This window comes from Equus caballus, chromosome 29 (assembly GCF_041296265.1).
Source record: "Equus caballus isolate H_3958 breed thoroughbred chromosome 29, TB-T2T, whole genome shotgun sequence".
Classification (NCBI taxonomy): Eukaryota; Metazoa; Chordata; class Mammalia; order Perissodactyla; family Equidae; genus Equus; species Equus caballus.
Genome location: NC_091712.1, coordinates 19288042 through 19313991, shown reverse-complemented (window position 1 = coordinate 19313991; position 25950 = coordinate 19288042). Strand labels below are relative to the sequence as shown.

At 42.2% G+C, this 25950-nt stretch overlaps 1 protein-coding gene across 1 annotated transcript; it reads left to right on the top strand.

Moving 5' to 3' along the window:
- Positions 1 to 1896: 1896 nt before the first annotated feature.
- On the top strand, positions 1897 to 16731 carry LOC100055156 (lysozyme-like protein 1). Its single transcript, XM_001493792.5, has 5 exons — positions 1897 to 2056; positions 3687 to 3849; positions 4338 to 4496; positions 15602 to 15680; positions 16488 to 16731. The coding sequence occupies exons 2-5, from the start codon at positions 3699 to 3701 to the stop codon at positions 16555 to 16557; spliced, it is 459 nt and encodes a 152-aa protein (XP_001493842.2). The 5' UTR covers positions 1897 to 2056; positions 3687 to 3698; the 3' UTR covers positions 16558 to 16731.
- The last annotated feature ends 9219 nt before the right edge of the window (positions 16732 to 25950 follow it).

The following is a 25950-nucleotide window of genomic DNA, read 5'->3' as shown; positions in this document are numbered from 1 at the left end:
GCTAAACAGTTATTTTTGAATAAAAAAGGGATGCAATCTGTCCCTATTTTCTGACTGATTAGTAAAATCCTTAATTCAAAGCAATTTGAAAAAGACATTTGAAGAATAAACCTATAAAATTTCTCATATTATAGACAGTTCTCAGAAAAAGACACACAAATGTCTCCTAAATATAAGAAAGGATGCTCAACCAGCTTGACATAAGGGAAAAAGAAATTGACTCTCTGTTGAGAAACCATTTTTCATCTTTCAGATTGGCAAAGATTAAAAAGTTTAGTAACATGATTTCTGAGTAGGCAGTGAGAAATGGCCTCCTCTTCCTGATATAAGGCCACGTGGAAGGCAATCTGGCAATATCTGGCAAAATCACAAAACCCCTGTATGACTCAGCAATTCCACTTTTAGGAATTTATCCTACAGATATTCTTACAAATGTGCAAATAACACGTGTGAAGATTATTAATTGTAACACAATTATTAATTGTAACTAATTGTAACATATAATAGAAGAATGAAACAACTTAAAGGTGCATCTATATCAAGTTGGCTAAAAACGTTACAACCACATGACATAATGTTATATAGTCATAAAATAGATCTTTAACATATACTACCAAATTTTTAAAGTAAGATGCAGAGGGGCTGGCCCAGTGGTTAAGTTCACACGCTCTGCTTTGATGGCCGGGGGTTCACTGGTTCAGATCCCGGGAGCAGACCTACACACCACTTATCAAGTCATGCTGTGGTAGGCATCCCACATGTAAAGTAGAGGAAGATGGGCACAAATGTTAGCTCAGGTCCAATCTTCCTCAGCAAAAAGAGGAGGATTGGCTGCAGATGTTAGCTGAGGGCTAATCTTCCTCAAAAAAAAAAAAGGTAAGGTGCAGAAATAGTGTGAGAAGAAAAATAAAAGAATGCCTTTATGTATCTGTGTGTATACGCATATATCTCTGGAAGGGATGGCAGTATCATTGGTTACCTGTGGGGAAGGCTATTGGATGCTTGCTTGAGAGGGAAGGGAGCATCTTTTACTATACTTTTTAAGTTTTTAGAATTTTGAGATTTGATATTAAGAACCAAATCTCATATCCACACACTTCTAAACCCTTAGAAATAATTGTCCAACCTCTTTCAAAATCTTCCAAAAGAAAATATAGGTAAGTTTCAAAGCTATTTGTTAAAAACATAAAACTGGGATAATTTCCAATTAAGTTGCAAGAGCAAAGATTGATAACTGGGAAAATAAAAATTATCGGGTAAATTTCAACAAAACCTTTGGTAATTGGCAGATAGAATTTAAGATTACGTGCAGCTAACAATGGACTTCTTCTACTTAGATCTACATATCACATGAGAATTGATTTCAAAGGCGCCATTAAATCCGAGCGTGGAAATAAATGGGCTTTGAAACTAGCACTTTAATTATCGATCCCCAAAGTTTTCAAAACTAATGAATCCTATTCAATCATGCTGATCTCACTAAAATTATTTTGTTAATAATAACAACTTAATTGTAGCAAGACATTTTGTGCTGTTAATAAAATTTTTAGATGTTAATTTCACCTCTATCATACTTTTCAAATTTTAGGTTTATGTATGTTTATAATTTATGTAACATTTTAGTACAGAAATACATGAGTGTGGTTTATAATTTAATACACACCTACTGGGGGGACATGCTCAACTTTATTGATGGAATTTGTGATAAAGTTTGGAGACTGCTTCTGTAGACAAGAGCTCTCACTTGGATGCGAGGCCTTGGCTGAGTTGAGTCGTGAGGAGACCGTTGAGTAGGAAAAGGAGAGGTAGAAAGAGCCAAAATGTCGTTATCACCTGCCTCAGAACATGAGTGCAGACCAGTATGGCCTTAACTCCCAAGAGGTGGAATTCTAGAATCTCTACGCAGTTGGAGACAAAAGAGTTAAGAATTCTTCTTTCTCAAAGACTCTAAAAGAAAACTTCTTGGTTGAGGACGCCTATCACTTATGCCTTGTAAGAATCAGAGATGACTTCACGGGATACAGGAAGCTTGTGTGAGCTGCCAATCACTGACTGAGTAAGTAGGGCAGTGTTTCTTCTACAGAATCACCTTGAGCAATGTCTCTGGGACAGGCACAAGGAATTTGCCTTTTTAATAAAACCTAAATTACTCTAATGAAGGTATGTGCCCCAATGAACCAGCATTGGCAACCCCTGGCATGAAGGATGTAAAACATTACGCTTGGGGCTATCATTGCTGTGGGTTTTGATTTGTTTGAGACCAGTAAGATTCTAAGGCCTGGGATGGAAACCAACTTAATCTATAAGCTCTGCATATTAAACTTCCTCAGTGCTAGGCACAGTGGTAGGGTATAGCTCTATGCTGTACGCGGGGGACTTTTTTTGTAAAGGGCCAGGTAATATTTTAGGCTTTGTGGCCTATAGGGTCTCTAACACAACCACTCAAATTCACCATTGTAGTGTGATAGCAGCCACACACAATTGTACTACTGAATTGGCATAGCTAGGTTCCAGTGAAACTTTCAAAAGCAGGCTTAGTTTGCTAACACTTACTATTGGCCGGTATGTATTCTACGTACCCCATATGACATGTATTTACTTTCTTGCTTCATTACCTTAAGCCCCCAGTGATTCTCCCTCTGGTCTTGCTGAATACTCACCCCAGTTTTTAGGCTCACCTCTCAATTGGGGAACCTAGCTCCAAGAGGAGAAACCAACAACTACAGAAATTTCTAGGCAGGTGCAGAAAATAATACTGGATGAAAATATGTATGAATATGAGCTTCAGTATCATGAACAGTTATCAGAAATTTCACTCCACCCCCATCCCAGCAAGGCTGTTATATTTGGGAGAGATGCTACTTCAAGAGAGGAAGTGCTTCTGGAAAATCAGTAGCCAACAAGTCATGGGACTCTTGATCCTACTCCCATTTTAAATAATTCAGTGGGGGTCTCTTTATGGCCTCTCTACTCCCACCAGCAATGCTTTCCTCCTCTTGTGACCCATTGTCATCCATCCCCCTCTTGCTCGTTAGTCGTCCCCAGACTTGTAGGAGGCCCCATGAAACAGTGATGGCCCAGAAAAACATTGCCTTTGCGATATGACTGATATTTTTGAAGCGATGCTCCCACATTTGGAAAAGTGTCAAGAAAAGAGAATGGAAGAAAGATAAAATGCTAAATCTTCTCCCTTTGATAAACCCCCAAACAATAAATCTTAAAGTTGTCCATGCACACTCACGTATATTTCGTCTCTAGCTGAAATCTGGGTGTCTGTTTCAGCATATGTAGGAAATGCTTAACTCCTTGTATTCTATTCTTTTCTGTTCATAGAGTTAAAATGGGAATCCTAGAAACGTATGGCCCTCTGTGGTTTCCATCTGGATGCAGATAAAGGAGGGTTAATTTCTTTGCTCGCCTAATCCTAGGAACAGAGCATTCACTTGAAAGTAACCACGTAGAAAGTATTAAGGAAAGACCTGCCCTCATTCCTCCCTGTACTACATAATCTCTGCACTTTGTTTTTCTCTGATGCTGGCTCTGAATGATTAAAAGTGACAGGAAACATCTAGGCAGGGCCATCCGCAACCGTGGCTGGCGGGTTTTGAAGTTCTCATTGGGAACAGACTTAATCTGGACTCAGGATGAAGTAAAGTTGTCTGATCTGGTCTCTGGATCTTTGACAGGTTCTGCCTCCAATGGGCCTGGGGATGAAGGCTGCCGGCATCTTGGCCCTGATTGGCTGCCTGGTCGCAGTCACCGAGCCCAAAGTCTACACTCGCTGTAAACTGGCAAAAATATTTTCGAGGGCTGGCCTGGACAATTACCGGGGCTTTAGCCTTGGAAACTGTGAGAGTTCTCCCTTCTGATTCTCTTTCTACCCTGATCTCTCTCCTGAGGCCCCATCCACACTCACTTCCGTTTGTTCCCAGCTTTTCCATGCTCTGTGCCACCCCCCCAGGGATGGCTGTTGGCTATTCAACTGTTGCTCTCTGGGGCTTCTCTCCTCCTCGCTGCCCCTCATGTCCTCACTCTTGGAGTCCTGTACTAATGACACCAGCAAGAGAAGGAGGAAACAATGCCTCCATTGCTGGCATTGTAGGGAGTGGACCCGACTTTTCGTCTAGTCAAGGCTCAGCCACTGACTGGGTGTGCAGCTTCAGGTGTACCATCCCTGCCCGTGATGTGCCCTGTGGGTATGCTACCTGTTCTGACCCTCCCAAGGTTTGTTGGGAGCAGAGCATTGTAACATATGTAAGGGAACTCTCCCCTAAGAGCAGGGTTGGAGAAAACAATGCATTTCCTTCACTGGCATTTCCGGCTTTTTCTCCATCTAGGGATCTGCATGGCATACTACGAGAGCCACTACAACACAACGGCTCAGACTGTCCTGGAGGATGGGAGCACTGACTATGGCATTTTTCAGATAAACAGTTTCACGTGGTGCAGAAGTGCGAAGCTGCAAGACAAGAACCACTGTCATGTTGCCTGCTCAGGTACGGTTGTGATTCTCCAAAAGTTTCATTCTCAGTGACAAAGGCAGGAACTCTGATCATGGAATATCCTCTTATCTTTTGCTTTAACTAAAATTTGGAGTTCAGATGTGTAGGTAGGTCCACACCAGGCCAATCAATTATGCAACAGTGACATTGAGGGTCCTGTGGCCCGCTTGTCTAAAGCTGACTTATTTCTTCTAGGATGGTTTTGATGAAGGCCACCACAAAACAGGGGGATGAACAAACGTCTCATGCATGGAGACATTGAATATGTTCAATAAGAAGGAGAAACCTGTTTGCCAACTGCTTTCCATAAGCAATTGACTCAAAGGATGCAGTTCATACTTCTTTGTACTGAATGAGACAAATAAACACATTTCTTAAACAGCAGAAATTAAGCTAGAACTTACTTCTAAGTCTTCTACCTCAATCATTTAAGAAATAGATACGTGCACAGAATTGAGGCTAGCAGAAAGCATCAGACATGAATTGTGGTATTAGGGAGGAGAATATGTACCTATTTCAAGTTGGATAAATGGCTATAAACAGGTGTGGGTTGACTGTTGTGGGCTTCAGAGGAAAGAGGTTTTATTGAGAAAGTCGTGGAAAGTTTTGTAAACATGATAACATTTTATCTAAGACTTGGAATATAGATGATATTTGGATATTCAGAAGAGCCATTCAGGTCAAAGGAGCAACGGAAGCAAAGAAGTGAATGTGGGAAGGTGGGGCATGGACAGGGAGTAGTGAGACATTGCTTATCTGGAACAAAGGGGACGTGGGCACGAATAACAGGACATGTGGTTGGAAAGGTTGACTACCACCTGACCATGAAGCCTCGGAAGCCAGGCTGAGAAGTGTGTACTGATTTCTGCCTGCAGTGGGAAATCATTAGAGGTCAGTTGATTAAGCATTGCTTCAGAAAGGTCAATCTGCAGCAGGGTGTGAGATTGATTAGAGAAGAGACCATTTAAGTGCCACTGCAGTTGTTGAAGTGAGAGAGGAAAAGGCCTGAATGATGGTCGTGGCTGGGGACATGGAGAAGAATGTGCAAGAGATACTCAACAGCAGAAAGACAGAGCTCAGTAAACGATTGTCTTGTTTGTTCTTCCTCCAGAATGTAAGCGCCATGAGGGCAGGAGTTTTGTCTGTTTTGTTACTGATGAATCCTCAATGCTTAGCCTGGTGTCTGGCCATTGTTGGAGCTCAATAAATATTCATTAAATAAATGAATGGAGGAAACGAGGAGCAAGGGTGAAGACAGAGTCAGAAAACATTCTATGGCGAATTCCTTAAGAGCAGGAAATAAGCTTTTAATTTCTCTTTGACACAAGATAATCAGTACTTATGTTTGAATGCATGAATGATTGAACAATACGTTAATTTGTCTAGTAAATTGTTCCTATCTCTACCTTATTACAGAATGCTCATTACCCCTTGAGGTAGATCACCCAATGCCTGATCAATCCTTAATTTAGAACATTCTTTTGTTGGGCCAAAATCTATCTCCTTATAGCTTTCTTCCATTAATCCTGGTTTTTCCTTCTGGATTCATTCAAAACAAATTACCTTTGTTTTATACATAGAAACTTATTAAATGCTTGAAAATGATTAGTAGATATTTCTCATCTTCAATTTTTTATGTTCCAGGCTAAAACATTCAGTATCTTCATCTTCCTACAGGTGTGACTTTTTAAACCCCTCTCCACCCTGGTTAATCTCATTAGCATGCCCTAAGAGCTTGCCATGGAGTCTTCCAGTTAAACATGGAAATTGGACATGTGCATTGTTAGAAGCTGGAAGGCAAGAGCACAAATGGTAACTAATGTAGCAATTAGAGAAATCTGAATCCTAAACTGACAGTGGGCAGCCAAGAAGCAGCCACAGAATCCCAAAAAGGCTCAGAAATCAGCAGCACCAGCTACTTCTGGAAACTGGAGTGAATGCAAGTTGAAAATTGAGGATCACCCGGAAGTTCAATTAAGGCACAGCTAGACCATCAGAGTCCCTTCCTGACTCTCTTCATCTATTGACTGCCCCTCCCCATCCCTGGCAGGATACTGGAGCTTTCTCTTCTAGGCAGAGTAAGCAGAAAGTTTCTCAACTGAGGGACCGCAACAATCTTTGAGTGTGACAGCTCCACACTAAAGACATGGGAGATTCAGTTAAAGCTTCCGCAGTCCCAGTCACCTTCCTCCACTCAGATCCTGGAATGATGGCAGGCAAGCTAGACTCTCCAGAAGAGAAGATTCTGTTCCAGGGAATCCAGCCAGATAAAAAGGAAATAACTAAAGATTTTGAGTGGGACCTCCCAGTGAACAAAACTAGCTAGACCTCCCTACAGTGAGATACACAGTTGAAAATCCCCACCTCTGTGTACAGAACTCCTAATCAGCTTTTTAGTATTCCCTTCTTAAATTAGTGCAGATAACCAGGGATCACCAGGTAGACTTCATAGAAGTGTCACTGATGTGAAAAACAGACCAAAAAACAAACAAAAACAGATAAAATTAACTTGTTGGAAGCAGAGATTATGCAGAAAAATGAAAGCTTTAAATGAAACAAAACTATCATTAATATCTTCAGATAGATAAGATGTTGTCTTGATGAAACAAGAACATGATGCTTTTAAAAAAGAACAAAATAAACATTTAGAGAATAAAATAAAGAGCTCCTGGAAGTTCAAAATATAAGAACAGAAATGAAAAACTCAATAGATTAGTTGGAAAATAACGTTAAGGAAATCTCTAAAAGCAGGATGAAAAAAAAAGAGAAGGAAAATAAGAGAAGTTTCAGCAGGAGAAAGGAGAAACAATAGATCGGATGAAATCTTTTAAAAACATTTCCAGAACTGAAGGGCACGTGTTTCCAATTTACAAGGTCCATCACGTGACTAGAATCCAGGATCAACAGACACTCACACTAGGGCACATCCTTATGAAATTTCAGAACCCTGAAGACAGACAAAATACACTAAACACACTACAGGCTTTGGAGAGAGTAAAAAATGTTCCATACGGAAGATCGACCATCAGAGTAACGTCAGACTTCTCAACAGCAACACTGAAAGCTAGAAGGAAATGGAGCAATGTCTTCAAAATCCTGAGGAAAAATTATTTCCAATCTAAAATTCTACACTGCCAAATTGTCAATACATTGTGAGTGCAGAATGCATACAGTTTTAGACAAGCAAGTTATTAAAATTTTTGCTTCATATGTGAGAAAGAATTCTGACTGGAAAACATAGCCAACTGAGATTGGATAATTTCAGAATTTAATGAAGGGCCTACTTACAAAAGCATGCTCATACTGCAGGGAAACCAAGGGGATAGTAAATAATAAGCAGGCCATTTTCACCTCCTGGCTCAAGGGGGAATGCACTGGGAGCTGTGAATCATACCTAGATAAAGAGAGTCTGCATGAGGAGGACCACCATGTAGGAGCTGTGACCTTCCACCAAGGGACATAGCTTTCACATAAAACAAAACTGGGAGGGTATATCTCCCAATCTCACTGTCCTTCCTCCCTCCGGTCTCCTGCTGCTCACTGTCAGTTCAACCCTACCAGCAAGAGGACAAGAAAGTCCACTGAGGTCATCTACGGGGATCGGCCTCTTCGTGCACAGAGCATGGTGAATAAGCATGGAGAGTGGATCTCCAGGGGCAAAGAAAAGATATGCAGCATGCTTTCCATGCATCCTTTCTCACAAAACTTTTGGAGAAGGTGCTCCACCAAAAGTATAAAGTGAATCAAGAAAGAGAGACACAGATCCAGGAAACAAGAAACTCAGTAAAAGAGAGAGGCAAAGGAAATGCCCAGGACGATCTTGAGGAATGACTCCAGGATGAATTTTGATAGTTGATTTCTAAATTAATTCTATTGTAGTCAGATAATATAGTCTATGTGGGTCCAAACCTTTAAAATTATTTGAACTTTGTCTTATGATATGCATTATATGATCATCATACAGCATATGATTTATTGTGGTGAATGCAAATTTGAAGAAAAATGTGTATTCTACAGTTAGTGGGCAGATGTTCTATACATGACTATTGTATCCTTACTGATTTACTTACTTATTCTATCAAATAATGAGAAAGATATCCTGAAATTTCCAACTATAATGATAATTTTCTCTCTTTCTCCTTTCAGTTTTGTCAGTTTTTGCAGCTCTGTTATTAGGTGCATACACACTATAGACTGTTATATTTCCTTGATGAATCTACCCTTTTATCATTAGAGTCAATGTCCCTCCTTAACTCTGCTAATATTTATTATCCCCAAATCTACTTTGTCTGATGGTATGTAACCACTCAGCTTTCTTAGCATGATATGTTTCTTTCCATTTTTTTACATTTAATCTATCTATATGTTTATATTTATAGTGACTTTCTTATTGATAGCATATAGTTAAGCATTGCTATTATATCTAGTCCAACAATCTCTGCTTTTCAATGGGAATGCCCAGACCAGGAGTTGGCAAACTTTTTTTTAAAGGGCTAGACAGTAAATATTTTAGACTTTGTGGGCCATAAGCTGTCTTTGTTGTAACTATTCAACTCTCTATATAGCACAAAAGCAGCCCTGGACAATATGTAAACAAATGGATGTGGCTGTGTTACAATAAACTTTATTTACAAAAGCAGAGGGTGGGCCATAGTTTGCTGAACCTCGGTTTAGACCACTTATATTTAACGTAATTATTGATATGGTTACTTTAAAATTCACCATCTTGTTATTTGTTTTCTATTTGTGCCATCTATTCTTGGTTTACTTTTCCTGCCTTTATTTTGGTTTTATTAAATATTTCTCAATATTCTCTGTTTTATTTCCTCCATTGTCTCATTAACTACACTTCTGTTTATTTTCAGTGGTTACTCCAGGGTTCACAATGTGCATCGTCTTACCACATTCTACCTTCAAATGACATTATATCACTTCACACAGAATATATGAATTTTATAACAGTGTGCTTCTATTTTCCCTATGCCACCTTTGTGCTATGTTATCATGCATTTTACTTCAACATGTTACACACTTCGCAATGCATTTTCACATGTGCTACATTACATGCATGTTACACACCTCACAGTGTGTATATGCACAATGCATTTTCACTATTCTTACTCTAAACAATTATCTTTTAAATAAAATGCTTAAATGAGGAGAAGGGTCTCTTTATATTTGCCACATATTTACCATTTCCGACATTCTTTATTACTGTGGTGGATTCATTTGGACAGGCAGTTAAGTTATATCATTTTCTTTCAGCCTAAAGAACTTCCTTCAATGTTTTTTGGAGAGGAGGTCTACTGGCAAGCATTCTCGAGGCTTTTGTGCATCTGAAAATGTCTATATTTCATTTTCTTCTTTGAGGGATATTTTCTCTCTATCTATAAAATTCTAGGCTGACAGATGTTTTCCTATCAACTCGTTAAAGATATCCCGTTATCTTCTGCTTGACTTGTTTATTATGAGAAATCACTGATTTTCTTATCTCGCATTCCTTGTATGTAATGTGTCCTTGTTCCTCTAGCTGCTTTTACAATTTCCTCTCTATCACCATTTTTCAGCAATTTGATCATGATGTGTGTTTTTTAGCGTTTATCTTGTTTGATATTCAGGAACATTTTGGACCCCTGAGTGTATACTTTTAAAGTTTTCTCCTTCTAGGACTCTAATGACACGTGTTAGATCATCTGATGTTGTCCCACAGGTCACTGAAACTCTTCATTTTTGTTCAGGCTTTTTCCCTTTCTGTGGGTTTTTTCCCCCCAGTAGTTTCCATCGCTATATCTTCAAGTTCTTGGCTCTTTTTTCTGAAGTGCCTAGTCTATTAAATTCATCAATGGAATGTTTCATTACAGATATTGTATTCTTTTCAGTGCTAAGTAACTGTTTTATATCTTTCATTTCTCTCATTTTGTTCATGTTTTCCTGTAAGTCCTTGATATAAATAAGCAGATTTATAAGCACTGCTTTAAATTTCTTGTCTGTTAATTCAATCAACTCTGTCATTTCCAGGTCTTTCCATTGACCGATCTTTCTCCTGATTGCGGGTCCCATTTTCATGCCTCTTAGTACATGTAATAACTTTTTATTGGATACTACACATAGGGTATGTTACCTTGTTGAGTGTCTGGATTATGTTGACTTCCTTTAAGGATTGTTGAATTTCATCCTGACAAGCAGTTAATTCTGATCAGGAAGTTCTAGAATATTCTTTATGGTAGGACTAGTTTAGTCCTACTACCAAGGCATGGCTCTTTGACTCTTTTGAATGTCCCAGGATTCAGCAAAGTCTCTCTCCTCTGGCTAGTCCAAAATCAAGTGCCTCCCAGCCCTGTGTGGGCTCCCTGGTGACTGCTCTCTGACTGGCCTCACGGAGTTTTACCCTCTGCATCTCCAGTTGAGCCTTCAGCCAAAGACTCAGGGGAATCCGTGTGCAGACTTCTGGTGCTCTCCTTCTGGGTGGCACCTACCTCTCTGGTACTCTTCTCTACAACTTAGATTGCCATCTCCTGCCTGGGTTCTACCCTCCTGGTCTGGAAAGTACTTCTTGGCAGAATGTCATGACAATCACAAGGCTCGCCTTATTTGGTTTCTATCTCCCAAGGATCATGATCCTGCATTGCCTGTTGCCTAATGTCTGAAAATAATGTTCTCATATATTTTGTCTAGTTTTCTGGTTGTTTACAGGGGGAGAGAAAATTTGTTACTCCATCACGGCCATGCTTGACTTTACATGCAGTTTATTAATTTAATACTGTTCAATTTAGTTCCCATTAAGGAAGTCTGGGACAACTGTATATCTGAAGGACAATCTTGGATTCTAGGAAATTAAAATGTTGGGTGGTTCACGGTTAGAGGTAAAGGGACGCTCATATCTGTTTTCTCATCATAAAGAGCATGGGAGTTTGAGGGACAGCTTTAAAATAGAAAACAGGATGCTGTTTTTTATATCCTAATCACCCCTCAATGACTGGCCTCTCTCAGCCTCAGGCCAGAAAACCTCTAATTACCGACAATGTCATTCTGTCCCATGTATTATAGCAGTAGGGACATTTGTCATGGGAACCCGGAAACGAGTTAGCATTAGGGTATGTTTACGAGGTACATGATAGTTCACATATGGACAGTATGGACGCGCCTCATGCCCATTTCCCAGAGCCCCGCCGTCTCCTCACTCCCAAACCAAACCGTGTTCCTATACTGCCTCCATTCCCCTAACTGTTTGGACAGAATATGTGTTAGATATATAAATACAGACATATCTATGTATATATACACACACACACACGACAATGTAATAGCGATCTTTATTTTCCTCCAACAGCATAGTCCTTGTCAAAATAAGAGACTTTTAAGAAAAAGCAGATTATCGCCTCTTGTATCTAGTCTAGTCCACTTATATGAATCTCTGTTTCTCATATCAGGCTGGTATCTGAGTTGTCCCTTGTCACTTTAGAGAGGGGAAGAGATGCAAATTGTGAACACGGTAGTGGTATTTTAGTCAGGAGGCAGGAGGATGCTGGGGAGAGACAGAAACTTTGAAGTAGAACTAACTTAAAAGTAGTTCTTTCTGTGTCGATTGCTGCCATTTTCTGTTGTTGGATGAGGAAGAATAAAATATTCAGTTGAAAAATGCTTCGCTGTTCGACATAACCCTTTCCTCATTCATCTCTGACTGGAGGCAATTGTGTATTTAAAGTAAATTGAGCAGAAGCAATTACTGGCATGGATCCTTATAGAGACTCGCTCTCTTCACTCATTTCTGCCCCTCTGCTGCCCCTCTGCGGTGATTTCACTGTTTTCACATCTCAGCCCTTCATCGGGTTCTTTATTTCCCAGCCCCCAACTCCCTTAACACATTTTCCGAAGCAAATTCAAAGTCAGTCCCATTAGCACTTTCAAAACATCTCAGTTGTGCAACAGAATGCTGTCACAAAGTGGGAAGCTGAGAGATACCTTAAACAGTCTCCAGCACCGGGACCCGCAGCACCTAATCCTCCCATGAGTCTCTACACCGCATCTCCAGCCAAGCAAAGAGCCTCTCCCGCAATGCGAGCCTTGCTCTTCCTGCGCATGCCCTGGGCGGGCTCCAATCCCGGCACAACAGAATACTGTTTGTTCCCTGCTATGTATAATCTGCGTCCTTTGGCCCCTGGAGACCCCACTGAACCCACTTCTAGGAAACAGGTCCTGACCACTCTCAAACGCAAACCACAGCACCTCAGCACTTTTCAAGTATTGATGTACACAAAATAAAGTGTTTCTAAGTAATTGGAACCTGTATCAGATACCAAGCACCTAGGTTTGGGTAATCTCCTAATAGATAAACAATTACTAGAAAAACGAGTGAAGTATTTATACTTTTATCAACTCCATTAGCTATAGTGTTCCATAAGCGTGAATCTTCGCTTATGTGGCTCTGTTGGAAGGAGGTAGCCAAGGATAACAGAATGTAAGCCCTAGGTTTGAATGCCTACTCATTGACTGAGTGTGTGCCCTCAGCTTATAGGGATAATAATGGTACCCACCCATATGGTTGTTCTGAAGACAAAGGGAGATAATGCATGGGGAGACTTGACATGTGCCTGACATAGACTAAGTTTTCTATAAAAGTTAGCTATTAGTAATAGCTATTATTATTCTAAATACTTAACTCTCTAGAAACAAGGCAATAGACTTTTATAAGCTAAGAAAGCTTTATTTTTCACTGTAAACCAAATACTAGTGAATTTGCATACGTTGCCTCAATTTGCTGTTACTTATAGACCATATCTTTTATTAATTTTCTCCCAGTTAATAGAATTTGTTTTAAATTTTTTAGAAAACCACATTTAGAATGAATTTGCTTCAAAGAACTCTGTCACTACCTTTATGTTCTAGTTAAGCTTATTTGAGAAAGCAACCAATTCACAACTAAACCACCATATTCAAGGAAAATTCCTTTTTCAACTGAATTTACAAAGTAATTTGGTATTATAATGATCCATTAAAAGGCAATATTTTAGGGGCCAGCCTGGTGGCGCAGGGGTTAAGTTCCCACATTCCACTTCAGCGGCCCAGGGTTCACCAGTTCAGATCTGGGGCATGGACCTACACACTGCTTATCAAGCCATGCTGTGGCAGGCATCCTACATATAAAGTAGAGGAAGATGGGCACAGATGTTAGCTCAGGGCTAATCTTCCTGAAAAGAAAAAAAAAAAAAAAAAGAAATATTTTAGGCAAACATTATTCTTTTTGGTTATTTTTTCTCTTTTAATAAAAATAATGCATTTCTATTGTAAAAGCTTTAGAAAACATACAGTGAAGATTTAAAAGCCTTGGTGATCCCACAATTAAGAGCTAATCTTTCTGAAAATACTGGTGAATTTATGACTATCTTTTTTTCCTCTAAACCAGTGCTGTTCAATAGAATTTTCTGTGATGACGGAATGTTCTCTATCTGGACCATCCAGTTATAGCAAGAGCAACTGAAGAACTGACGCTCCAACTGTATTAATTAATTTAGATTTAAATGGTAACGTGTAGCTAATGGCTACCATATTGGACCGTTGAGTTCTAGGCAGACATTGGTAACTTCACATTGGGAGCATTTTCCAATAGTATTAGGTTCATGTGAAAACATGATTAAAATGGCTCCTTATGTCATTATATGGAGGTATTATTATTAATGTGAACATCTGTAATTATGAGGCAATTAGATTTTTTCCATTTGGAAACAAATTTCCTCATGTGAATAAAGCTACAGTAAACAACTTGGTAAATAAATCTTTGTCTGGATTCATGATTATTTCCTTAGGATAAGTCCAGAAAGAAAAACTACTGGGTTAAAGCATAAGAACCACTTTAAGGGCCTTGACACGTGCTGCTAAAGTGCTTTTCTGAAAAGTTGACCCCATTACGCTTCCACCAGCAAGTATTCAAGAGTGCCTGTCTCATTGCACCCTTGCTGACATTGAGCATTACCCAATTCTTAAGAAATCTTTGCCTAATTGATAAATAGAAATGCCATTAAGCGGTTTGAGTTTTGCATCTTTGACAGGTGGTTGTGGTTGGCATGGAGATGGACTGCCTGCCCAGATTCCCTGAAAGGGAAGATGTTTGGTCCCAGCTGTATTTGTGTGACTTGCAGACAGTCTACCTGGCACCTCCTTCAAAATCTGCCTTAGCTGCAGAGAGCTGCCTCACCCAAGGTTCTGCTCTTCTGGGGTAGCCCACACCCAGGGACTGAGTGAGCCCGGGCATTTGGGCCCAACTTGGGTAACTCTGTTGGTCAATATTCACTCCCAAGCTCCTGGCCCAGTTGGCTGAGGTTCTGATGGGCCTGCATCACAGTGGACGCCTCCAGCCACCCAGTCTTGCTCCTGCCCCATTTCTTTCACAGGTATGGATCCCTAATAAATACCTTGCACCCAAAACCCAGCTCAGCATCTGCTTCTAGAGAACCCAACCTGCAACAGAAGTGATGCTGGACTTGTTTTATTTACTTGCCTTTTCTGCTCTGTTTGTGTTGAGAAGGTATTTGAGGCCACTTCCCGTCAAGCAGGAAAGAATGCTGATATCAATTAAGACATTTTCAATTGAAAAGTTCCTTATGTCTGACAGTCACAAAAAAAGAAATAAAGGCAAAGACATAAAACTTAAAAATTTCTGCACATGAAAAACAACTTGGACAAAAAATGTTTTGATGCACAAACTGGAAAGTTACAATAGACAAAAGGTTAATAATGACCTATAAAGTGATCTTACATGTCAAAGTAACCTGAGTAGAGAAAACATTGGACTGTCCTCTCTTACTTGTGTGTTTCTTCTGCACATAAAAACCATTTGCCTCTTGTGTCTTCTCTAAACACATTTTCCAAAACCCTGCAGGACTCGTCTATTCCCCTAAAAACTTCAAGGAATTTAAAATGAGGATGATCTAGAAACAAAAAATTCCTTATTTGTGAAGAAGCATAACAAAAATAAGAATATGGCTCATAGTTTTTCCAGCCCTCCTGTTCCAAAAAACAGTGAGAAGAGTGAAGAAAACCTGATTTGGAGCCCCCCTCAAACAACCAAGTCTCAGCTAACCCTCTCCCCCTCTTTCTCACAGCCTTGCTCACTGATGACCTCACAGATGCGATTATCTGTGCCAAGAAAATTGTTAAAGAGACAGAAGGGATGAACTACTGGTGAGCGTCTTTCCTTGGGAGGCGTAGGCTGATATGGTGAAAACCCGAAGTGTCAGCGGACACTGACAAACCCACCTCTGCGGGGTGGTCCAAAGACTGTCACATGGCCTTGTCTACACCCTTGCCCGTTAGTGTGGGTGTGCAGGGAATGTGGGGGGAGGGGGATTGGGAGGAAGAGGAGAGATGGCATTGAGTCATGGTCATTTGCGATCGCTTTTCAGGTTATGGGGTTCCAAACAGTGGGGAAAGAGGTGCTTTCTACTGTGAACTGGAAAGCATCCATGAAGTCAATACACAAGGAAAAAAAAAAAGCCTCTGTTTGCTTTCAATTTGGATAAGATTTTGGAGGGCTCTGGTGACATTTGGTGGGAGGAGAGAACAGGTCTCAGTGAGAGAAAAATGAGCATATCAGTTACAGGATCACTTGGTGGGAAACTTCCCCAAGATTCTGCCTGAGACTCGGATTAGCTGCTCACCGTCGTCTCTGCAGCTGTATTTCTTGTGAACATTGCTAATCAGGTCACCCACTTGAAGAACCACATTTTCAGAGATGTGGGTGTTTAACTAAATGACCCATCCTCATAAAAGTTGTTTACCTATTGCTGAGGCTAACAGGGACTAGGAGAAAACCAGGGGGAGGAAAGTCTTAACAAGGCGAAAGGATAGAGTCCTTGGACCTCAGAAGCAAATGAAACTAAGCCCGGGGTACTGCTGGTGATTTTGGTTAACTGTCTATGGTTTTTGAACCTAAGAATATTTGGACTGTCATGCTTCTTTCTGTTGCTCTTGCTTCCCTTTCCTCCGTAGGCAAGGCTGGAAGAAACACTGTGAAGGCAAAGACTTGTCTGAGTGGAAAAAGGGATGTGAAGTTTCGTGACCTGGAACTGGACCAAGGATGCTTTGTTACAACTCCCTAGGATTTATAACGAATGTCAAATGGTTGTTTCACCTCGTCTCCCTACCTCCTAATATTCCTTCTCAAAGTTGGAGAGGGTAAACTAAGCTACCTTTTGAAGGAAATAAATATTTCCATTTAAATGTTTTGACTTTACCCTGACTCAGTTTCAATGATGTCATAATAGCACAATGTTAAGACATGAGAAGTCACCGACAAAACGTTCTAGCCCTGGAAGGAACAAACTTTATTGTAAGGAGTCCTTGGCTCCCATGGCCCTGAAATGGCTGCTGCTTTAAAAATAAGTTTCCCAAGAAAGGAAAGATCCAGATGAAGGACTTCAGTTTGCTGACGTCTGTCCTGGAGCACTGGGTCACCCTCCTGGTCAGTGGACACACGGTCCTTCCTCAACACTGCCAGACAGAACGGTCTTGCTTCCTCTGGGTAGTCCTGATGGACACTCAGATGGGACCAAACAGATGAAATTTACAGCTTTTATCCCAAATTTTCAGAGAATCCCCTATGTTATTCTAACATGCATTTAAATTAAATCTATCAAATTCAAAAACCATACTTACATCCTCATGACAAAATTATTTCCAGACTTAGACCTGCAGATTTTATTAGTTGGGTCGGGAAATTGACCTAACTAAAGGACATTTCACTAACAGAACAGTGGGCTGGGAAGCTCAGATTCCAAAGAGATATTCCCAGCATGCCCTGGGCTCCATGCAGGGATGGCTCCTCAACTGGCCAGACAGCAGGGTGTCTCTGCTCTTGCTGAGTTTTCTCTTGTCTGTTCTCTGTTCTGCTGGGACAGAGATGGGGGCTGCCATGTTGTAACTTTAGGTAAAAGCAGTGGGCTCAGGTTGAATGCAATCTGACCTTAAGAATGCACCAAATTAAGGTTTGTTGGAGAAATGGTTATGCCTACAAATAAGTTTCCCACTTAGAAGAAAGTCCCCACTGATCAAACTGATGGGTTTTGTGATAGCAGATAAATGACCTGTCAACAGTGTCTAGTTACCAACTGCCCGAGTTTTACTGTTGGCTCATTTCACATCCACTGCCTTCACTTGCAGACGCAGGCTTTAAAAAATCTGAACTGCTACTTGCCAAAAGAATATAAACATTTCATATATATCTAAACAAACATAATCCTTTGACCATTTAACAGGCATTACAAATCATAGGAAAAAAGCTTTTGAAACTCATGCAAGAATTGAAAAATCATTCTATAAGATAACTGAAGAAAATCTAAAAAATGTCAGATCCATTAAGCTGCACTAAATCAATAATCTGTGCTTATAGAAGTCCATAAATATGCATTTCTCACTGTTATTGTCCTGTAATCCAGCTGCCCTGTAGTCCCCATTCTCAGCCAAACTTCCTGCTTCATTAAAACCAGTGGTAGCATGTTAATGACCTAGGTTGGCATGGGACCCAGCGCCAGCTGTTCAAAGACTAGGGGAGATTTTTTTTAAAGAAATCAAAAAACCAACTTCCAAAAGGAATGCTTTGAAATTCAAGGTGAGGGGAAGTTGGCTGGTCCTACAATTTGATTGATCTGTCTTTTTGCAAAACTCATAAAGTTTCTAAGCATGCAATCCTACTTTTTCTCTTCCTAAAGGTTTTATTTATTTAGTATTTCCATAAACACTAACTTAGGATTTTAAAAAATGCATTTTCCTGGATAATTTTCCACAGCTAACACACTCAGAAATTCAAGAGGAAAATATTACTCCTATTCTCGAGTTATCTTCATTTAACAAAAGTATATTAAAATAACAACCAAGATTTACATTCCCTTTTACAGTTGCTGAGATGTTTGGAAATAGATTTTCAGTTTCTCCTTGAAACCACTTCTCATCAGCTCACCAGATGCCCTGAGCAGACAGTGTGATCTTAGGTTGTGGAGGTGTGTGTATGCGGGCACATTCTTTCTTTGAGGACTCAACTCTGCCTGACTCTTCGAACCCTCTCCCCTTTATCTGTCCCTTTGCATCCCAGCTGGTTCCTTGTCATTCCTCAACACTTTCTGTCTAGTCCATCATTTTTTCTTAATGCCTCCGGAACCCATATACCATTCCCCCCTTGGGTTTTCCTGGTTTTCCCCAAACCTGGAATACTGCACCATTTCCTTATAGCGTATGCAAGCCCCGCCCAGCCTACACGAGGCCTCTCTGCTCCTCCAACCTCCTGGCAGTGTTTCCTCTATGGTCTTTCCTATGGCTGTGTGTGTTCTATACATGAGGTCATCAGAGATGGGTGATCTCACCGGGCCTGTAAGCTCCTTGAGACCTGGACCATGTCTTCCACTTCTATATCCTCCACACTCCCTTTTGCAATGCTAAGCACATAATAGTTGACATCTGAAAATGTTTGCTGTTGATGTGTGGTACCACTGGACACATACAGAAGTATAGAAGAAATATGAATAAGACCTTGTATTTAGAACATCTTTATTTTCAAAACAGGTTCACATCCGTGATTTCAAATGCTCCTCACAACAACTTTGGGACACGGTGTAACATCATCTTCATTTCATACAGAGACACTGAGACAGGGAAAGGTGGCTATCTCCCCAAAGCCCACAGTGCTGGATCTGGAAGAAGTGCCACCCCATCGAATCTTCAGAACTCAGAGAAAGAACAGTGTCCTAGTTCTTTCAGGGACACGGAGCACTGGAACCCCTCATCTGTGTTCATCATGTCACTTCCTTTTTTTTTTTTGAGGAAGATTAGGCCTGAGCTAACATCTGCTCTCAATCCTCCTCTTTTTTCTGAGGAAGACTGGCCCTGGGCTAACATCTGTGCCCATCTTCCTCTACTTTATATGTGAGACGCCTACCACAGCATGGCTTTTGCCAAGCAGTGCCATGTCCGCACCCGGGATCTGAACCGGCGAACCCAGGGCCACCGAGAAGTGGAGCGTGTGGCGAACTTAACCCCTGCGCCACCAGGCTGGCCCCATCACGTCACTTCCTGAGTAACCTCAGTACAGCACAAACTCAGGCCACACCCTGAAAGATCTACCAGTAAAGAGAGTAGAGTAGGAAGTGCTCTCAACCAAAATTTAATCTCTTCAAGGTGAACTAAAAAAATAAAGACTTCATTAGGAGATCTAGAAAGACTTCCTCTGCCCTCCCAAAGTGGATGGAAAATGCTCGAGACTTCCAAAACTTGAAACAATAAACATGCATTATTTTTCCAACAAGAATAATTTACGTTTTTTAATTAAACAAATTTAAAACACAAAAATCATTTCTTCCAGTGTAGGCCCAACGGTCACTACAGGCCCACTCTCCTCAAGTGGTTCTTCTGGGGTCTCCAGGCCCTGCATTTGCTCTGCATTCCTCCAGACTGAAGAGAACACACGACTGAGTAAGCACCACAGATATTAACACCATCCAGGGAGCCGTTCCACAGAGCATCAAGCCGCCAGCAGTTCTTTACCTGCGGTGATGTCAGGGGATGGAAATGCACACAACCAGCTTGCAAGGGAGCGGCTGCCCGGGAGAGCTTAGGGTCCAGGAACCCTGACTGTAGCAGGAGCGTTTGGGTCACAACAGGGCTCCCTGAGGGACCTCAAGCAGCTACACAGCACTGTGACTCGGATAGGTGACTCTCTCTTTCCCTCATTTCCTTCCCTCTCGTATCCCCAGTGCAGGAGAATGGGAAAGAGACCCTCAGAAACTGTTGTCAATCACAGATACAACAAACACATCTGTTTAAGTGAATCCGTCTGCAACAGCAGAAGGAGGTGAAACAGGCCAGAAGCTAATACACAGTCTCGCAGAAAAGGGGAAGGGAGAAGAAAGACAAAGAATATATTTGCTTACACGAGGCCGCACTGGAAGAGTCTTTCCCCCCGGGATGCCTTCCTGATGTTCGACCCAAGTGAAGCACTGTACAAGGAGCGGGGTCCTCCTCCTCTCCTTTCTTTGGGTGACCTTAGTGGCTGGGCTCTGATTAGAGCAAGAATACGTGCCCATTGTGGAACACATAGGAAATATTTTTCAAAGCTATAAAAATATTCTTACCACTCAACGATAACTGCTACTAATACTTTTGGGCTTTCTCTCAGTTTTTCTTACTTTTTATAAGGTCAAAATTATAGAGCAACCTGCTCTTTTCACTTAAAATACTGCAAGATTCCCCCAATTAATATTTTCGAAAATACGATACACAAGAACAGCAATGTGGTTACTATGTGTCCCATAATTCATTTCCTCTTTCCCCTATTGTTGCATTTTTGGGTTAACCAGTGGCATTTTCAGGCCTGGGACTGTCAGCCAGTTTTTGCAAAGGGCCCTTTCTTTTCTCGCTGCTTATTCTCCTCTGAACTTCACCAAAAGCCCTCAATACCTGATTTTTATAGAATCCATCTTTCCATAGGCTGCTTGACGTTCCATAGACGCCACAGCTTTCGTCCTATGACTATAATGCTGTGGGGGTGACTTGATTCAGAGACTAGAAACATGATACCGGGCCACACTTCCCTAACACTTAGGATCCATTATCGGCCATGTGGTCTGCTATTGAGAGAGAATACTTAAATTCGGTTCGGTCCTGAAAAATCTAAAACCCTTGGTTGCCATGCTGTTTCACCTGAAAATGGGAATAATAGACTTGCCATACACAGCTGTCCTAAAGATGAGCAACAAGAGGCACAAGGGACCGACCAGGCTTTTAATGAAAATTGGTTACTATTATTCTGTCTCTACATTTTTCTTTCTCCAGAACGTTTGACAGGTGATTTCTAACAGGCACTACAGATACTTTAGTGGGATGAACGACATCTTGGGTGAAATAATGACATTTTCCAAGAGGAAAGGGCAAGATCTTGACTGAAAGAAGCTGCCAACGAAACGGTGGCTACTTGGTTTTCCTACCTCCCTGCCGCCGAGATTTCCAAGCTCCAGGGTGAAAAGTTAAACAGGTCTCTGGGCTTCCCCGCCTCCTGGCTACCACGCGCCGCCCGCCAACACACCCTCCCCACCCCCCACCCCGACACCCTTCCCACCCCCCTCACCCCCAGCAACAGAATTCTTGGTGAGGAAAAAAAATAAATCTATAGTTGCCTTGAAAAGCATTCATGCAAAATAAAGCCCAGATTCATAAGTAATCTGACTTCTGCATCACTTTTCAAAACAGTATCCTGTTACCAGCAAAAGCAAACAGAGCGGTTTCAAGCCCGGGAACTGACAGGCAGGGCAGAGGGCAGACTGGAAAAGATTCAGGGTTTGCGCAAAACCCCACACCCCCCTTCACAATCGCCGCCTTAGTCTGAACTAGAAGGAAACGGGAATCAGAGGAAGGGGATGCTGGGACTGAGAAGAGAGACTTATCTCTGCAGAGGAAGGATTGGTCTTGGGGGAGGAGGTGGACAAGGGGAGGGGGGAGAAACGAGGCTCTGAGGCTCTCCTCACTGCCCGCCGGTTCCTGCCTTGGGGCTGAGGCTGCACTTTTGACCCGTGCAGTGGAGTCAGTCCACCAGGGCTCAGGGGAAGACAGAAACAGGACGATGAGAGCTTTGAAGCTGCCAGGCTGTGATGGCAGAGAGGCCAGAGAAAGCCACACTGGGAGAAACCTGTACTGCATTAATTTGTAGGGGCAGCAGGAGGGGAGGGTGGCTGGGGCGGAGGCCAGCAAAGCGCACTGTGCAAATTGGCAGTCCAAAGGCAGTGGAGCGAAGGACAGACGAGAAAAGGGAGATTTTAGAAAATTGTTTAAAAATTGCAGTCTTCAACTTTGCCGACAGCCTATCAAAGTCGGCTTCTGCCTCTGAGACATTTTAGTGGCTGCCAAGAACTTTGAATTAAAAAAAGAAAAAAAGAGAAAAACTGCATACAATAGTGTATTCTGGGCAGCCAGTAGGGGAGATTGCTGATAAGCTGAGAATCTTTTAGGAAGGGGGATTTTTCTGTGGACTTTGGAGCTCCTGAGGGCCCCACAACAAAGACTAACTAACACAGGGCGCTGCACAGAAAAACAGCCGCGGGGGGTGGGGCGGGAGGACGGGGCTGTAAAAGCTCAAGTGACCAACGCCTGAGAAGGAGGACAGCCGGCCTGCGTTCCATGGGCTGGCTGAGGGTCAGCGCTGGAGCGGTGGTTCTCAACGCTGGCTGCGCAGAAGCATCCGTGGCAGGCCTTTTAAAATGCTGATACCCAGGCCTGGCTCATGTGTGTTAAATCAGGCTCTTCAAAGATGGGGCCCTGACGTCGGTGTGCTTTTCTCTCCCCAATTAATTCTAATGTGCAGCCAGGGCCATGAACCCTAAGCAAGAGATTTAAAGGGGCCCCGCTGGGGACAGACTTTCCTGGGGCTCCTGAACCCCACGCTCCTCGCTAGGAGAAGAGCATCAGGTACCCCACCTTTCGTGCAGCATCCTGGGTCCTCAGGACGCCATTCCCCTTAGAAGGACCAATCCTTGGGTCTGACAAGTGGAACTTAGTCATCAAAGCAGACAGCGGAATGGGGGCTAGAAATCACACAACGGTCAGTGAATATCTGAGCCACTGTCATGCACCAGGCCCGATGCTGTGCCGATGGTGCGTGGAAGCCATGGCGGGGCGATTCCAAGGCTGTGTTCTGTGCAGGAAGGGGCGGTGGAACCGCCCATAGTCTGAGGTCTACAGGCACAGAGAGAGCTAAAGTACAATTGTCAATAAGGCAAAATCATGACTGTTCATACAAATATGAAATAAACACTTCAAAGGTCTTGTTCAACTCATTAATCACTGAGGGAACCAGTAAGATGTTAAGACCAGTTGAAAGAGATTTGAAGAGCTAGGTGTTCATAGGCAATTTAGAAAAGCAATGTTCCAGTAAGATCACTGGGTTAGATACAAAATTAATTAATATCTTAAAGGAAATAAGCTATATACTTTGGAGTGATTTTTTTCTCCCTGCCAGACATAAATTATTTGCATGTCTGCCAAGGAAAGAGCTACAACTTCATATGTGCCCTCTGTAACTGGGAACTTTAGACATCAATCAACAGTGAGTTGAAGACAGGCATTATCCTACATAACCCTCAGCTGGGCTTTTGTCCCCATAGGACATTGAAAGGTCACGGGGCCCATCTGGTTGCCTTATATCTAAGTTTTTGATAATTTTTTTGATAGGGAGAGAAAGGTGATGAGACTGCAGGCCTGGAGAAGAAACCCTGAGGTGGGAGCCGCAGTCACACACAAGTACCTGAGTCTACACAGCCACAAACTAGTGACTCAAGGGCGCTGTGTGGCACTGGGAGCAGCCGTGCTAAGGCAAGGCCCGCGCCTCCAGCCCCTTCAGCTTCGGGGAAGGTGGATTCAACACTTTACTCCACAAACATTGGATGCCTGAGGCCTTCCGCGAAATTTCCGAGAATTCCTAAAGACCTTGTCCACCTCTCAGGCTCTGAGCTCCTGTTTCTGCTGAATTAGTCCATTGAAGGGGCCTCTCATTCCTCCTGACAGGACATGCGTCCCCTGCCTTAACCTGCACAGCACGGAAATAAAATAAAACCCACTCACATAAGACATTTCTACGGACTTCACGAGAAGGTTTAGGAAGACGGAAAGATTTAGATTTCAAATGCAAACAACTCGGGCATCAGCAATTCCTGTTCCCAAAAACATGCTTTGCCACCTGCTCCCCTTCCCAGGCTTTTCCTCATCTGTCCTCTTTTCTCCCTAACGAAACAGCCTATGGGTCTTTTTCTTTTTTTAATCATCTTGGCTGCTAATAACTCAAATGCTCAGAGTTTTATCTTTCCTTTAAGCAGCTGACTAGAAAGTGTTCTTCAGTGAAGTCTGAGCTCTCCTCTAAGGAAAACTTTGGTGCTGGCTGGTAAGAAAGCAATATTTTCATCTACTTTTATAATAAAATATATATATTATTTGATCTGTCCCAGCTCCCACCCTGCCCCGTGGCTCAACCTGCTCCCCATAATGGCCAGCAGCTTCTTGTTAGCCCCCAGAACTCCACTAGGCAGATGCAGTCCTTAGGGCTGGGACCGGGGGACAAAATGTAAGGGGCACCAGGATCAACAATATTTTTTTTTTTTGGTGAGGCAGATTGGCCCTAAGCTAACATCCACTGCCAATCTCCCTCTTTTTGCTTGAGGAAGACTGTCACTGACCTAACATCTGTGCCAATCTTCCTCTATTTTTTGTATGTGGGACACCGCCACAGCATGGCTTGATGAGTGGTATATAGGTCTGCGCTGGGGATCTGAATCCGTGAACCCTGAGCTGTGAAAGTGGAGCATGAGCAGTTAACCACCACACCACCAGGCCAGCACCAAGATCAACCATATTTTACTGCACTCTTTATTTGCAATATTTAATGCACTAAGCTAGTGGGGAAAAAAACCCTATGATGAACAAAATGTTGAATTTTTAAATAAAGTCAGGATCAATGTTACTGACGTTTTTCTTTTGCCTCGCGTTTTGATACGGCTTTGCGAGGCACTGAGAGTGATTTTGTTTATTTTAAAATTTTGGTATTTTATTCACTATGGGGTTTTTTGCATTAATTTTGATTTTTTAAAAATAGCACTTTCAAATATTATTTATCTCAATTACAGAGGGTTTTGATCCCCCTTAAATTCTGTGCTGAGGCCTCACCTTAGTCCTGGTTCTGGAAGTGTTCTAATCAAAGCAGATGATAAAACTAGTTGGTGAGCTTTCCTAGAAATAAGTAAGCAGATAAAGAGAGAGAGAGAGCGCTTTTGGAGAAATACAAGAAGATAGAGAGGTGCAGTGGGGGCAATTTGGAGCTGGAATGAAAGGTGGAAGCCGGTCATCAAACGGGCCTAGGAGGGAACACATGATGGTAACTGGTGCTCAGAGCCCAGCGGCAGAGAAGCTGATGAGCCAGCTCTGTGGGGCCGCAGGGCCTCTTCTGAAAGCTGAGTGGGGCTCTCCACTATCGGTTCTCACCCTGGCGCCTCCTGAGAAACGTCTGGGGAGCTTTTTTAAAAATACTCATTCCCTGGTCTTCCCACAGACGATACAGTCATAGCCTCTGAGCTTATGGCCCTGGCATCAGTATTTCCAATAGCCCCAGGTCGTTGTCATTTGCCCCAAGGTCACGACCCCAGCCCCTTCCGGCTCTGATAGCCTGGATTTCTCCCTTCTACTGCTGCTCTTGGAGTAATCACAAAGGTGACTTTTGTGAGCTCCTTGACCTTCTTTGCTTAGAGAAACTCTGAAAATAACACACCCCTCATTGGAAAAATGCTCATCTGACAAATACCCAATTCAGTCTCAGGAGTCCCCAAACCATGCCCTGCCCCGCTTGAGAAGCCATCAACTGGCTCTAAATTAAAAATTCCTGATCTACTGTAGGTAACATCCAAAACTTGGTGAGATTCCTTGCATGTGG

What these genes read in the sequence shown, in the direction of transcription:
- LOC100055156 (XM_001493792.5), top strand. Translation starts at nt 3,699, where the DNA reads ATGGGCCTGGGGATGAAGGCTGCCGGCATCTTGGCCCTGATTGGCTGC. An exon ending in GGGCTTTAGCCTTGGAAACT is followed by an intron (nt 3,850 to 4,337) that starts GTGAGAGTTCTC and finishes TTCTCCATCTAG; the next exon opens with GGATCTGCATGGCATACTAC. An exon ending in ACAGAAGGGATGAACTACTG is followed by an intron (nt 15,681 to 16,487) that starts GTGAGCGTCTTT and finishes TTTCCTCCGTAG; the next exon opens with GCAAGGCTGGAAGAAACACT.